Source organism: Bombina bombina, chromosome 1 (assembly GCF_027579735.1).
Source record: "Bombina bombina isolate aBomBom1 chromosome 1, aBomBom1.pri, whole genome shotgun sequence".
Lineage (NCBI taxonomy): Eukaryota > Metazoa > Chordata > Amphibia > Anura > Bombinatoridae > Bombina > Bombina bombina.
In genome coordinates this window covers 633947632-633962645 of record NC_069499.1, presented here as the reverse complement: position 1 = coordinate 633962645, position 15014 = coordinate 633947632, and the positions used below count along the sequence as shown (strand labels likewise).

At 37.0% G+C, this 15014-nt stretch overlaps 1 protein-coding gene across 2 annotated transcripts in view; it reads right to left on the bottom strand.

Moving 5' to 3' along the window:
* Positions 1–3838: 3838 nt before the first annotated feature.
* The window catches only part of LOC128645799 (diacylglycerol O-acyltransferase 2), a 71766-nt gene continuing 60590 nt past the window's right edge, over positions 3839–15014 (bottom strand). For both annotated transcript variants that reach the window (XM_053699045.1, XM_053699046.1), the window contains one exon: positions 3839–4654. In XM_053699045.1, the coding sequence (XP_053555020.1) occupies positions 4500–4654 (155 nt within the window). In that variant the 3' untranslated portion in view covers positions 3839–4499. The remainder of the gene's footprint in view (positions 4655–15014) is intronic.

Sequence of the window (15014 nt, the reverse complement as noted above, 5' to 3'; positions counted from 1 at the left end):
ATGTTAGGGAGGGCAGATTAGGGGTTAATACTATTTTTGATAGGGTTAGTGAGGCGGATTAGGGGTTAATAACTTTATTATAGTAGCGCTCAGGTCCGCTCGGCAGATTAGGGGTTAATAAGTGTAGGCAGGTGTCGGCGACGTTGAGGGGGGCAGATTAGGGGTTAATAAATATAATATAGGGGTCGGCGATGTTAGGGGCAGCAGATTAGGGGTACATAGGGATAACGTAGGTTGCGGCGGTTTACGGAGCGGCAGATTAGGGGTTAAAAAAAATATGCAGGGGTCAGCGATAGCGGGGGCGGCAGATTAGGGGTTAATAAGTGTAAGGGTAGGGGTGTTTAGACTCGGGGTACATGTTAGAGTGTTAGGTGCAGACGTAGGAAGTGTTTCCCCATAGGAAACAATGGGGCTGCGTTAGGAGCTGAACGCTGCTTTTTTGCAGGTGTTAGGTTTTTTTTCAGCTCAAACAGTCCCATTGTTTCCTATGGGAGAATCGTGCACGAGCACGTTTTTGAGGCTGGCCGCGTCCGTAAGCAACACTGGTATTGAGAGTTGCATTTGCGGTAAAAATGCTCTACGCTCCTTTTTTGGAGCCTAACGCAGCATTTGTTTGAACTCTCGATACCAGAGTTAAATTTATGGTGCGGCCAGAAAAAAGCCCGCGGAGCGTTAACAGCCCTTCTACCGCCAAACTCCAAATCTAGGCCTATATTTGGCTCTGTCCAGAAATACATCACCTCTGGTGCCAGGTATTTTCTCTGCTTATAAAAATTACAAATCTGAAATCTTATTTAGGTTTCTTCAATATTATGTTATTTGATTTACAGACTGAGGATTATTATAATAATTATTATTCTAGCCAAACACCTTATTTTTAAACTATGGATAAAGAAAAAAAAGCCAACTATTAGTATACTCAGAAAAAAATATATGGCGCCAGATCATCATAGATAAAATAGATGTCTTAACGGATATAAATAACAGAATAGGGATTTTTTTTTTTTTTAAAATGGGCCCCATATATAAAAATCTTGCCTGAAGCTAAACAAAGAAAGACATTAACAGATTTTAAAAATACAGAATACTTTATAGAATTACACATTTTTGGAGAATGGAGCAATATCATTTAGGCTATATTTATAGTATGAATTAGGCCTAAGGATAGAAGGATTTTCCTCAGATTTTGTTAACTATTAAATAGATAAATAGATATTTATATATATGCCCTGTGATGATATGATGAAGATGAAGATGAAAATGTAAAACGCATACAATTTGATGTAATATCTTATATATTGTTAAAGATTTAAAAGAAGCAAAAAAGAAAAAAGAAAGTGTTACTTAAAAGGGTTTTGTGGTCTTGACAAATAGACTGTAATTCAACGATACGTTTTTCTTACAATTAAAAGGAACAGCTATGGGCACAAGGTTCGTCCCCAGTTATGCCAACTTGTTCATGGGGTATTTTGAAGAATTCTTTCTCAGTACACTCCCCTGGTGGGCGAACCTTGTGCTCTATAAAAGGTTCATAGATTATATTTTTATTATATGGCAGGAAGATATAGAACTTTTAAGCCTATTTTTGGAAGATCTTAACAGAAATTAATTTGGCTTAAACTTTACTTCAGAACACAGTAGCCAAAAGATACATTTTTTAGACATTGAAGTATATCTAGAAGTGTGATGGGGTATAAGAGATATTTAAATTAATAAGAAGAAAAAGAAAAGAAGCATTCTAGGGCACACTTGGGAGGATTATTTCTCATTCATATAAGGTGGAGTGTGTTCATTGTGTTGTGAAATAAATTAAAACATAACATTTATTTACAATAAGTTAAAATAGTACTTGTGTTGTGGACCATGCCACCATTAAGCTAAAATTCATCATACATTATTACAAAAAAGAAAATAATTACATAAAAAAAGAAAAGAAAAAAGCACTGTATGCTCTCCAAATTGGAGTGAAACTCCTAGTAACCAATTTATTAATAAATCATATCAGATCTATATGGTATGCTGATAACTACCTTCTAAAGTAAAATATGCTCAGCTATATTAGTAGAGGTGAGAGAAACAATGATAGATTATAGGTGGCTGAGAGTATAATTAATGTTGTACAAAGATCGCCTGCTTAGCAATTCACCTATTATTATCAGTCACCGCACTGCCATTAATTACCGCCCCATCTCCCACTCAATACTTATAATTTTTGCCCAATAGTTTGAGCCAACAAGTTACCAATGAAACATCAAAGTTTTAAGAAGTTTAACAAGGTTATCAGCTATATCTATGGTTTCTATTCTAGTACAAGTCAGGAGAGCAATAGTGCAAAACGCCTAACGCGCGTTTTGCCTAAGCTTTGTCAAAGCCTTTGAAAAAAAATATGCGAAACACGCGTTAGGCATTTTGCACTGTTGCTCTCCTGACTTGTACTAGAATAGAAACCATAGATATAGCTGATAACCTTGTTAAACTTCTTAAAACTTTGATGTTTCATTGGAAACTTGGCTCAAACTATTGGGCAAAAATTATAAGTATTGAGTGGGAAATGGGGCGGTAATTAATGGCAGTGCGGTGACTGATAATAATAGGTGAATTGCTAAGCAGGCGATCTTTGTACAAAATTAATTATACTCTCAGCCACCTATAATCTATCATTGTTTCGCTCATCTCTACTAATATAGCTGAACATATTTTACTTTAGAAGGTAGTTACCAGCATACCATATAGATCTGATATGATTTATTAATAAATTGATTACTAGGAGTTTCACTCCAATTTGGAGAGCATACAGTGCTTTTTTTATGTAATTATTTTCTTTTTTGTAATAATGTATGATGAATTTTAGCTTAATGGTGGCATGGTCCACAACACCATGTACTATTTTAACTTATTGTAAATAAATGTTATGTTTTAATTTATTTCACAACACAATGAACACACTCCACCTTATATGAATGAGAAATAATAATAAGTTTCTAAATAAAGCCCCAGTCTAGACAACCTGCACTTTTCTTGTATAAATTAAATTAAAAAAAAAAATACTGTTCTGAATCTAATCATACTGGGCAAATATTGTCTGGCGTTCTTGTTATAGATCATGGACTGCTTTTCTGTGGCAAAATTAGCAGATGCTGAAAAAAAATATCATAATTCTATAAAGTTTTAGGCTCTATCTATAGGTTCATACATGTGAACCGGGAGCACGTGGATGGCGCTTTAGATTTTGGTGCCTATAAGCACGTGGGCTGTAAATCCGGCCCTGAACACACGTTTATTAAAAAAATACTTCCACTAAAAGATATCACTGTTTCAGTGGGAGCTATTAGCAAGCGCTTGTAAAGCAAATCTAGATATGCTTCATGTACCAGAATTTTAAACAGTGTGTCTTCTCAGAGAGCTGGAGGTGCCTTGTATCACATAATTACATCTGAATTGGCAGGTTATTTAAAATGCTGGCACATGGAGCATATTTAAATATACTTTATATGCACATGCTCATGAACTCTGTATAAATAATCTTGTTTTGCTTTAGAAATGCATAGTAGTAGGTCGAGACAACCACCTTTGAATAACCATGGACTCCAGTCCCTAATGACATTGGCACCTAGTAATGCCCTTCAGAAGACCATGCCAAGAAGGACCACAAATTTCTTTCTTCATCTTGTATAACATAATACTTAGGCTCATCAAGAGCTATTGGCCATGCCCAATATATTAAACTGGTAACAACAGAACTGAAGACAGAAAGTCCAATTTTTTTTTTAAAAAGTCACAAAAAACTACATATCAACCTAAAAAGATTATGTAACATCACTTAATAGAAACATATAGCTAGCACAACATATCAACAGGTTTAATGGACTTTAAAAAGACACTGACAGTGATCCCTTAACACACCAAGCTTTTTTTTTTACTAAAATGCAGATCATGGTGTGCTGTATAACAATAACTCATCATTTACAGAGCACAGTATGTTGCATGAAGATCAATTAGTTTGTAATGTGAAGAGCAATGTGTGTGTGTCTGATATGAAGAGTTTATTTTAGTAACCTGCAGAGTACAAATACTTCATTAAGAGTGTGTCTAAATTTATGTGAAGTGAACTAGTTATCCTCATGTACAAACCATAAATAAATCTAAGCTGAAACACAAAAATGATCTTTGTTTAATACATGGACTAATATATTCTTGTGCATTATCACCAATTTTAATGGAGGCCAGTGTAGAGACACAGAATATACTTGCTGAAAGGGAAATCACACAAACGTCTTTTGATCTATTGGTTGCAATTAGAGAAATACTGGTAGATGCCAGTCTACCTTTTGAACACCCAATTTTTAGATTGAATTATAATAAAAATGTAATTTGTGTCTTTAGACCTAAATACTAAATGTAGGTTTTGATCCACACAAAATATTCATTTGAGCTGTAGCAGTAACTCTATCCATCCCTTGCTTAAGCCTTCTCTTCACACAAAGGTTCTTGCTTGAATGTTACAGGATTCGCAGCTCTGCATTCTCTCCCAGTCCGTACTTGGTTTTATGCTCATGGAACAGTTTGAGCAGAGCATGAGTGTAAATTTGATGGTATTGATCAACAGTCTTTGGGCTGGGGTCCTGTATCCGGGGGACAGTGATTGGCTCCCCCACTGTAAGAAGATCAGTAAAGAATAGAAAACAGAGAAGATTAAATGTTATATAATAATATAGTTCTTTATTTAATTATTGTAATATATCAATGTACTGACCCTCCAAGAGTGTATGCTCAGCACCACTGAGCAGAAAACAGACATCTGTAATTTGTTATTAAAAAAGAAGTTCCCCACTTCCCATTATGTACTGAAGCATGTGTTCTTGTACCAAATTATGTAAATATCGGTGGTATGTACAATTAGATTGAATTCATTAATGTTAAATAACTTAAAAAAAGAATTATATACTAATTTTATTCTGAGGTGTTATCTTTGGCATAATTGTGGCTATAAGTAAAGTGGCTCCCATGATCTAGATTGATTAATTGTTAGGTAACTAAAACGTTAGTTATTAAATTATATGAACATGTTACTATCTATCATCCATCTGATGTCTGTCTATCTATCTATCTATCTATCTATCTATCTATCTATCTAATATGGATCTGAAAAGTCACTGCCAAAATCTAGTGCCTGTCAAAGGGCCAGATTATGAGTGGAGCGGTATTTAATGCACCCGCTCATGCGCTAACTCCGCTAGAAGTAAGCTTTTTTGCATGCGTCGGGTAGCACTTATATTACGAGTTGAAAGTAAAAAGTTTTTCCTTGCGCGCTAACCTGATGCATGAAAAGACCTAAGTCAGAATATCGTGACCGTGTTAATATATTCCCCTATAAAAGTCAATGGAACAAAAAAGTGGGAAAACGCCTTACTCGCGTACAAACCCAATAGCATATTCTTAAGTACGCTAACCAGACATGAAAATATGAATATTTCACATTCCAGTGTTTTTCACATAGCAGAATATGTTCCTTTTTATTCATTAATACATATTTCTACATATATCTGATGGTATTTTGGTACAATATATATATATATATATATATATATATATATATATATATATAAACATACATATATATATATATATATATATATATATATACTGTATATAGATAGATATTGGAATATCTATTTAAAAATAGTTAGAACATATTCTGCTAGGTGAAGAACATCGGAATATGAAATATTTACGGTGAATACATAGTTAAAACCATTATTAAATATGAATATTGCATAAATATGCGTTTTCATGTTCATCTACTTGACTGCAAAGGGCTCCAATGCACTTACACATTAAAAAAAATAAATATATATATATATATATGTGTGTGTGCGTTTATATATATATATATATATATATATATAATGTCTGTAAATAAATATTTACACATATAATTACATATGCACACACACACACACATATATATATATATATATATAATATATATATATATATATATATATATATATATACACACACACATACATATTTAGACATGTAAATGTATGGGTTTTTTTCTAACACCTGAGACTTCATATCTTTGAGCCCTTATAACTTTTTTGTGCAGTCATTTGTATTAGATAGTGTTATTATGAGTGCAATTGTACTTTTCAATGTATTTTGATGTGTTTTGTGACACTTTTTTGTTACGCAAAACAGCTAACCAGAGCTCTGCGGTCACGATATCCTGACACACTTTAAATTCAATTGCACTCAAGTGATCATGTTTACTTTCAACTTGTAATACGAGCACTACATCCAGTGCACACAAACAGCCGTGATAGACCCAATATCGCTTGCCGGTAAATGTTAGCATCACTCGTGCCACTCTTAATCTGGGCCAAAATGTTTCTGCTTTAGTGTTATGGCTTTCAAAATCTTGCAGCTGCTGCGGATGCTACCTGCTCCAGGTAATAAGGATTAGACACACCCTTACAGGTAAGGTTATTGTTACAGTAAGTGTTAAGATGGCAGGTTAGGTGTAGGGTTAAAGGGATATTAAACACTTATAAGGGGGCGATTTATCAAGCCCTTCGGCAGGTTCTCACAAGAGAACCTGCATGCCATATTTAACAAGCAGCGGTCATCAGACCGCTGCTACCCTACCCTTTCTAGTCCGACCGTGGAGATTTACAGCTCCTGCCTGCATGTGATTGGGCAGGGGGCGGGATTAAATGTGAGGGCAAAATAGCTCTTGTATGCAATGCTGAATTCGGCCAGGGGAATTCAGCCTGCCAGAGGTGAGCTGTGGCGGACAGGGGGGCGGATGTGCACCCCTGTCAGCCTCAGCTTGATAAATCGCCCCCTAAGGGCTAGATTACAAGTAGCACAGTATTTTTATTTTATTTTTTTGGATCTGCTAGGATTTTCATTTTTGCGCTTGTCGGGTTCATATTACAAGTTGCAAAAAAACTTAAGTTTTTACGTGCGCATGCATGTATTCCCCCTTAGAAATCCATGGAGAAAAAAAGTGGGAAAAAAACCACCAAGATCTTGCATTTTTGCATTCCCCATAGAAGTCAATGAAGAAAAAAATTGTTGAAAAAAAACAAACACCCATCGCCCAAACAACATAGTATATTTGCATTAGAAAAACATAATTTATGTAAGAACTTACCTGATAAATTAATTTCTTTCATAGTGGCAAGAGTCCATGAGCTAGTGACGTATGAGATATACATTCCTACCAGGAGGGGGTAAAGTTTCCCAAACCTCAAAGTGCCTATAAATACACTTCCCACCTCACACATACCTTAGTTTAACGTGTAGCCAAGAAGTGAGGTATAAAAGAAGGAGTAAAAAGCATAAAAAAAAGGAACTGGAAAAAAATAAACTGCTTTATACAAAAAATCATAACCACAAAAAATAGGGAGGGTCTCACGGACTCTTGCCACTATGAAAGAAATTAATTTATCAGGTAAGTTCTTACATAAATTATGTTTTCTTTCATGTAAGTGGCAAGAGTCCATGAGCTAGTGACGTATGAGATATAATACCCAAGATGTGGTAATCCACAAGTCACTAGAGAGGGAGGGATAAAATATCAGCTAAAAAATTAAAAAAAAAACTCAAATCAAAGGCATTAGAATCAAACTGCGACAACTGCATGAAGAACCTTTCTACCAAAGGCTGCTTCCAAAGAAGCAAACACATCAAAATGGTAAGATTTTGTAAAAGTATGCAAAGAAGACCAAGTTGCTGCTTTGCAAATTTGATCAACTGAAGCTTCATTCTTGAAAGTCCAAGAAGTGGCAAATTATCTAGTAGAATGAGCTGTAATTCTCTGAGGCGGAGATTGCCCCGACTCCAAATAAGCTTTGTGAATCAAAACTTTCAACCAAGATGCCAGAGAAATAGCAGAGGCTTTCTGACCTTTCCTGGAGCCAGAAAAAATAACAAATAGATTAGAAGTCTTTCTGAAATCTTTAGTAGCCTCAACATAATATTTCAAAGCTCTTATCACATCCAAAGAATGTAAAGACCTTGCAAGAGTATTCTTAGGATTAGGACACAAGTAAGGAACAACAATTTCCCTATTGATGTTGTTAGAATTCACAACTTTAGGCAAAAATTTACATGAAGTCTACAAAACAGCTTTATCTTGATGGAAAATCAGATAAGGAGACTCACAAGAGAGAGCAGAGAATTCAGAAACTCTTCTAGCAGAAGAGATAGCCAAAAGAAATAACACTTTCCAAGAAAGTAGTTTAATATCCAAAGAATGCATAGGCTTGAAAGGAGGAGCCTGTAAAATCTTCAAAACCAAATTAAGACTCCAAGGAGGAGAAATAGAGTTAATAACAGATTTGATACGAATCAAATCCTGAACAAAACAGTGAATATCAGGAAGTTTAGCAATCTTTCAATGAAATAAGACAGAGCAGAAATTTGTCCTTTCAAAGTATTTGCAGACAAACCCTTGTCCAAACCATCCTGAAGAAACTGTAAAATCCTAGGAATTCTGAAAGAATGCCAAGAATATTTATGAGTGGAACACCATGAAATATAGGTTTCCCAAACCCGATGATACATTTTCCTTGAAACAGACTTATGAGCTTGTAACATAGTGCTAATCACTGAGTCAGAGAAACCTCTATGACTATGTACTAAGCTTTCAATTTCCATGCCTTCAAATGTAGAGATTTAGGGGCATAGTTATCAAGCCGTCAACCTCAAATACGCTGGAATTCCGCAGCGTATTTGTGGAGAGGCTGATTCGCTTTAGTTATCAAAGGCTAGAGACCGGCAAAAGTAGAATTTTGTGACGTAAACTTCGATTCGCCGGACTCAGTCCGACACAGATCGATTCTTACGTCACTCCAGATGCACAATCTGACTACTTTTTCTAGTTATCAAAAACTAGCAGGTACGCTCGGCACTTTTCCGGCCCAGTGTACCTGGTTTTCAAACCGCCACCCTGGAGGCGGCGGATCCCATAGGAATCAATGGGAGTCTGACCATAGCGAAAGTACAAGTTTGCTGCTGCCCGACATCCCATTGATTTCTATGGGAGATGTCTGCACCTAACACCCTAACATGTACCCCAAGCCTAAACACCCCTAAGCTGTCCCCCCCTACACCGCCGCAACTAAATAAAGTGTTTACCCCCTAAACCGCCGCTCCCGGAGCCCACCGCAAGCTACTCTATACATATTAACCCCTAAACCGCCGCTCCCTGACCCCGCCGCAACTATAATAAATGTATTAACCCCTAAACCGCCGCTCCCGGAGCCCACTGCCACCTACATTATACCTATTAACCCCTATCCTGCCCCCCCTATACCGCCGCCCTCTATAATAAAGTTATTAACCCCTATCCTGCTGATCCCGCACCTCGCCGCAACTAAATAAATAGTTTAACCCCTAAACCGCCGCTCCCAGACCCTGCCGCAACCTATATTAAATTTATTAACCCCTAATCTGCCCCCCCTACACCGTCGCCACCTATAATACATTTATTAACCCCTATCCTGCCCCCCACTACACCGCCGCCACTGTAATAAATTTATTAACCCCTAAACCTAAGTCTAACACTAACCCTAACACCCCCCTAACTTAAATATTAATTAAATAAATCTAAATAATATTTCTATTATGAACTAAATTAATCCTATTTAAAACTAAATACTTACCTTTAAAATAAACCCTAATATAGCTACAATATAAATAATAATTATATTGTAGCTATCTTAGGATTTATTTTTATTTTACAGGTAACTTTCAATTTATTTTAACCAGGTACAATAGCTATTAAATAGTTATTAACTATTTAATAGCTTACCTAGCTAAAATAAAGAGAAATTTACCTGTAAAATAAAAACTAACCTAAGTTACAATTACACCTAACACTACACTATACTTAAATAAATTATTCCTATTTAAAGCTAAATACTTACCTGTAAAATAAACCCTAAGATAGCTACAATATAATTAATAATGACATTGTAGCTATCTTAGGATTTATATTTATTTTACAGGTATCTTTGTATTTATTTTAGCTAGTTAGAATAGTTATTAAATAGTTATTAACTATTTAATAAATACCTAGCTAAAAGAAATACAAAATTCCCTGTAAAATAAATCCTAACCTAAGTTACAATTAAACCTAACACTACACTATCATTAAATTAATTAAATAAATTAACTACAAATAACTACAATTAATTACAATTACATAAACTAACTAAAGTACAAAAAATAAAAAAAGCTAAGTTACAAAAAATAAAAAAAATAAGTTGCAAACATTTAAAAAATATTACAACAATTTTAAGCTACTTACACCTAATCTAAGCCCCCTAATAAAATAACAAACCCCCCCAAAATAAAAAAAATGCCCTACCCTATTCTAAATTAAAAAAGTTCAAAGCTCTTTTACCTTACCAGCCCTTAAAAGGGCTTTTTTGTGGGGTATGCCCCAAATAATTCAGCTCTTTTGCTTGTAAAAGAAAAATACAACCCCCCCCAACATTAAAACCCACCACCCACATACCCCTAATCTAACCCAAACCCCCCTTAAAATAACCTAACACTAATCCCCTGAAGATCATCCTACCTTGAGTCGTCTTCACTCAGCCGAGCAGCGATGGAACCGAAGAGGAGACCCGGAGCGGCAGAAGTTATCCTCCAAGGGGCGCTGAAGAAATCTTCCATCCGATGAAGTGATCCTCCAGTCGGCGCTGAAGAAGTCTTCCATCCGGGCGATGTCATCTTCCAAGCGGTGCTGAAGAAGTCTTCTATCCGGGCGATGTCATCTTCCAAGCGGGGTCTTCAATCTTCATCCCGCCGACGCGGAACAACCTTCTTTACTGACCGACTACTGATCGGAACAGCCAATAGAATGCGATCTCAATCTGATTGGCTGATTGGATCAGCCAATCGGATTGAACTTGAATCTGATTGGCTGATTCAATCAGCCAATCAGATTTTTCCTACCTTAATTCCAATTGGCTGATAGAATCCTATCAGCCAATCGGAATTGAAGGGACACCATCTTGGATGACGTCCTTTAAAGGAGCCTTCATTCGTCGGTAGTCCGTCGGTAAAGAAGGATGTTCCGCGTCGGCGGGATGAAGATTGAAGACCCCGCTTGGAAGATGACATCGCCCGGATAGAAGACTTCTTCAGCGCCGCTTGGAAGATGACATCGCCCGGATGGAAGACTTCTTCAGCGCCGACTGGAGGATCACTTCATCTGATGGAAGATTTCTTCAGCACCCCTTGGAGGATAACTTCTGCCGCTCCGGGTCTCCTCTTGGGTTCCATCGCTGCTCGGCTGAGTGAAGACGACTCAAGGTAGGATGATCTTCAGGGGATTAGTGTGTGTAGGTTATTTTAAGGGGGGTTTGGGTTAGATTAGGGGTATGTGGGTGGTGGGTTTTAATGTTGGGGGGGGTTGTATTTTTCTTTTACAGGCAAAAGAGATGAATTCTTTGGGTCATGCCCCACAAAAAGCAATTTTTAAGGGCTGGTAAGGTAAAAGAGCTTTGAACTTTTTTAATTTAGAATAGGGTAGGGCATTTTTTTATTTTGGGGAGGTTTGTTATTTTATTAGGGGGCTTTGATTAGGTGTAAGTAGCTTAAAATTGTTGTAATATTTTTTAAATGTTTGTAACTTATTTTTTTTATTTTTTGTAACTTAGCTTTTTTTATTTTTTGTACTTTAGTTAGTTTATGTAATTGTAATTCATTTATTTAATTAATTTAATGATAGTGTAGTGTTAGGTTTAATTGTAACTTAGGTTAGTTTTTATTTTACAGGTAAATTTCTCTTTATTTTAGCTAGGTAAACTATTAAATAGTTAATAACTATTTAATAGCTATTGTACCTGGTTAAAATAAATTGAAAGTTACCTGTAAAATAAAAATAAATCCTAAGATAGCTACAATATAATTATTATTTATATTGTAGCTATATTAGGGTTTATTTTAAAGGTAAGTATTTAGTTTTAAATAGGATTAATTTAGTTCATAATAGAAATATTATTTAGATTTATTTAATTAATATTTAAGTTAGGGTGGTGTTAGGGTTAGTGTTAGACTTAGGTTTAGGGGTTAATAAATTTATTACAGTGGCGGCGGGGTAGTGGGGGGAAGGATAGGGGTTAATAAATGTATTATAGGTGGCGACGGTGTAGGGGGGGCAGATTAGGGGTTAATAAATTTAATATAGGTTGCGGCAGGGTCTGGGAGCGGCGGTTTAGGGGTTAAACTATTTATTTAGTTGCGGCAAGGTGCGGGATCAGCAGGATAGGGGTTAATAACTTTATTATAGAGGGCGGCGGTATAGGGGGGCAGGATAGGGGTTACTAGGTATAATGTAGGTGGCAGCGGTGTCCGGGAGCGGCGGTTTAGGGGTTAATACATTTATCAGAGTTGCAGCAGGGTCTAGGAGCGGCGGTTTAGGGGTTAATACATTTATCAGAGTTGCGGCAGGGTCTAGGAGCGGCGGTTTAGGGGTTAATAACTTTATTTAGTTGTGGGGGACTCCGGGGGTGCCGGTATAGGGGGTAGAACAGTGTAGATAGTGTGGGTGCTTAGTGACAGGCTAGCAATAAAGCTGGGAAAAAGCCGAAGAGCAGCGAGATCAGATGAGTGATAACTCTCACAGTCCGCTGCTCATCGCCCCGTACTTGGTGCGCGGCTTTTTGACAGCTTTATTTGATAACTTAGGCGAAATTTTTCAGGTCCGCGGCGGCGATGTGAGGCAAGCTTAGGTGGGCGTATTGGGCCGGCGAAGGCAGGAAAGTTGACACATTGATAACTACCCCCCTTAAGATCCTGATGGTAAAACGGTCCTTGAGACAGAAGGTCTGGCCTTAAAGGAAGTGACCAAGGCTGGCAACTGGACATCCACATACCAAAACCTGTGAGGCCATGCTGGTGCTATCAGAAACACATGAGATTGTTCCATTATTATCTTGGAGACCACACTTGGAAGATGAACCAGAGGCAGAAAAATATAAGCAGGTTGGTAAAACCAAGAAACTGTTAAGGCATCCACCATCTCCGCCTGAGGATCCCTGGACATGGAAAGGTATCTGGGAAACTTCTTGTTTAGACGAGAGGCCATCAGATCTATTTCTGGAAGACCCCACATCTGTACAAGATGACAAAACACATCTGGATGGAGAAACCATTCCCCCGGATGTAAAGTCTGACGGCTGAGATAATCCGCTTCCCAATTGTCTACACCTGGGATATGAGCTGAAGCTGTAGAGGCCTCACATGAAAACGAGCAAAGGGGATCGCGTCTGATGCTGCAGTCATGAGACCTGAAACTTCCATGCACATAGCCACTGATGGAAATGATAGAGACAGAATGTTTAGACAAGCTAAAACTAACTTTAATTTGTCTCTTGTCTGTCAGAGAAAGAGTCATGGACACTGAATCTATCTGGAAACCTAAAAAGGTGATCCTTGTTTGAGGAATCAAGAAACTCTTTAGTAAATTGATCCTCCAACCATGTTTTTGAAGAAACCACACTAGTTGTTTCGTGTGAGATTCTGCTAAATTAAAAGATTGAGCTAGTACCAAGATATCGTCCAAATAAGGAAACACCACAATACCCTGCTCTCTGATTACAGATAGAAGGGCACTGAGAACCTTTGAAAATATTATCAGAGCTGTCACTAGGCCAAATGGAAGAGCGTCAAATTGGTAATGCTTGTCTAGAAAAGAGAATGTCAGAAAACGATAGTGATCTGGATGAATTGGAATATGAGGATAAGCGTCCTGTAAGTCTATTGTGGACATGAATTGACTTTGCTGAACAAAAGGCAGAATAGTCCTTATAGTCACCATCTTGAAAGTTGGGACTCTTACAAAATGATTTTAAAATGCCAGATCCAGAATTGGTCTGAACAAATCTTCTTTCTTTGGGACAATGAATAGATTTGAATAAAAACCCAAACCCCGTTCCTGCAGAGGAACTGGAACAATCACCCCAGAAAGCTCTAGTACTGAAACACATTTCCAAAAAGCCTGAGCTTTCACAGGGTTTGTTGGAACATGAGAAAGAAAAAATCTTCCCATTGGAGGTCTTATTCTGAAACCTATTCTATACCCCTGAGAAACAATATTCTGAATCCACTGATTTTGAACAGAAACTGTCCAAATGTGTTGAAATAATTATAATCTGCCCCTCCACCAGCTGAACTGGTTTGAGGGCCGCACCTTCATGCAGTCTTAGGGGCTTGATTTGTTTTTTTATAAGGCTTGGGTTTATTCCAGTTCGGAGATGGTCTCCAATTAGAGCCAGAGGCCTTAGGGGAAGGAGAGGTCTTTTGTTCTCTATTCCGAGGAAAGGAACGAAAATGATTGGGAGCTTTAAATTTACCCTTAAATTTCTTATCTTGAGGCAGAAAGACTCCCTTTCTCCCGGGGATAGTGGAGATAATATAATCCAATTGAGAACCAAATAAATAAAACTGTCCAACCAAAAAGTTGAAGAAGCAGCAACATCAGCCATAGAAATGGCAGGTCTAAGAATATAGCCAGTATGTAAATATGCTTATCTAAGATAGGATTCAATCTTCCTATCTAAAGGATCCTTAAAGGAAGTACTATCTTCCATAGGAATAGTAGTATGTTTGGCAAGAGTAGAAAAAGCCCCATCAACCTTAGGGACTTTTCCCCAAAACTCTAAATTAGCCACAGGTAAAGGATATAGCTTTTTAAACCTAGAAGAAGAGTTAAAAGAACTCACCAAGTTTAGACCATTCCTTACTAAATATATGAGAGATAGCATCTGGAATAGGAAAATCTTCAGGAGTAACCTCAGAAGTTTTAAAAACAGAATTCAAATGTTTGCTATTCTTGTTATCAAGAGGACTAGATTCCTCAATACCCAAAGTAAACAATACTTCCTTTAATAAAGAACGAATATATTTAATCTTAAAAAGAAAGGTTGATTTATCAATTTCAGTTTCTGAAGTAGGATCCTCTGAGACAGATAAATCCTCATCAGTAGAAG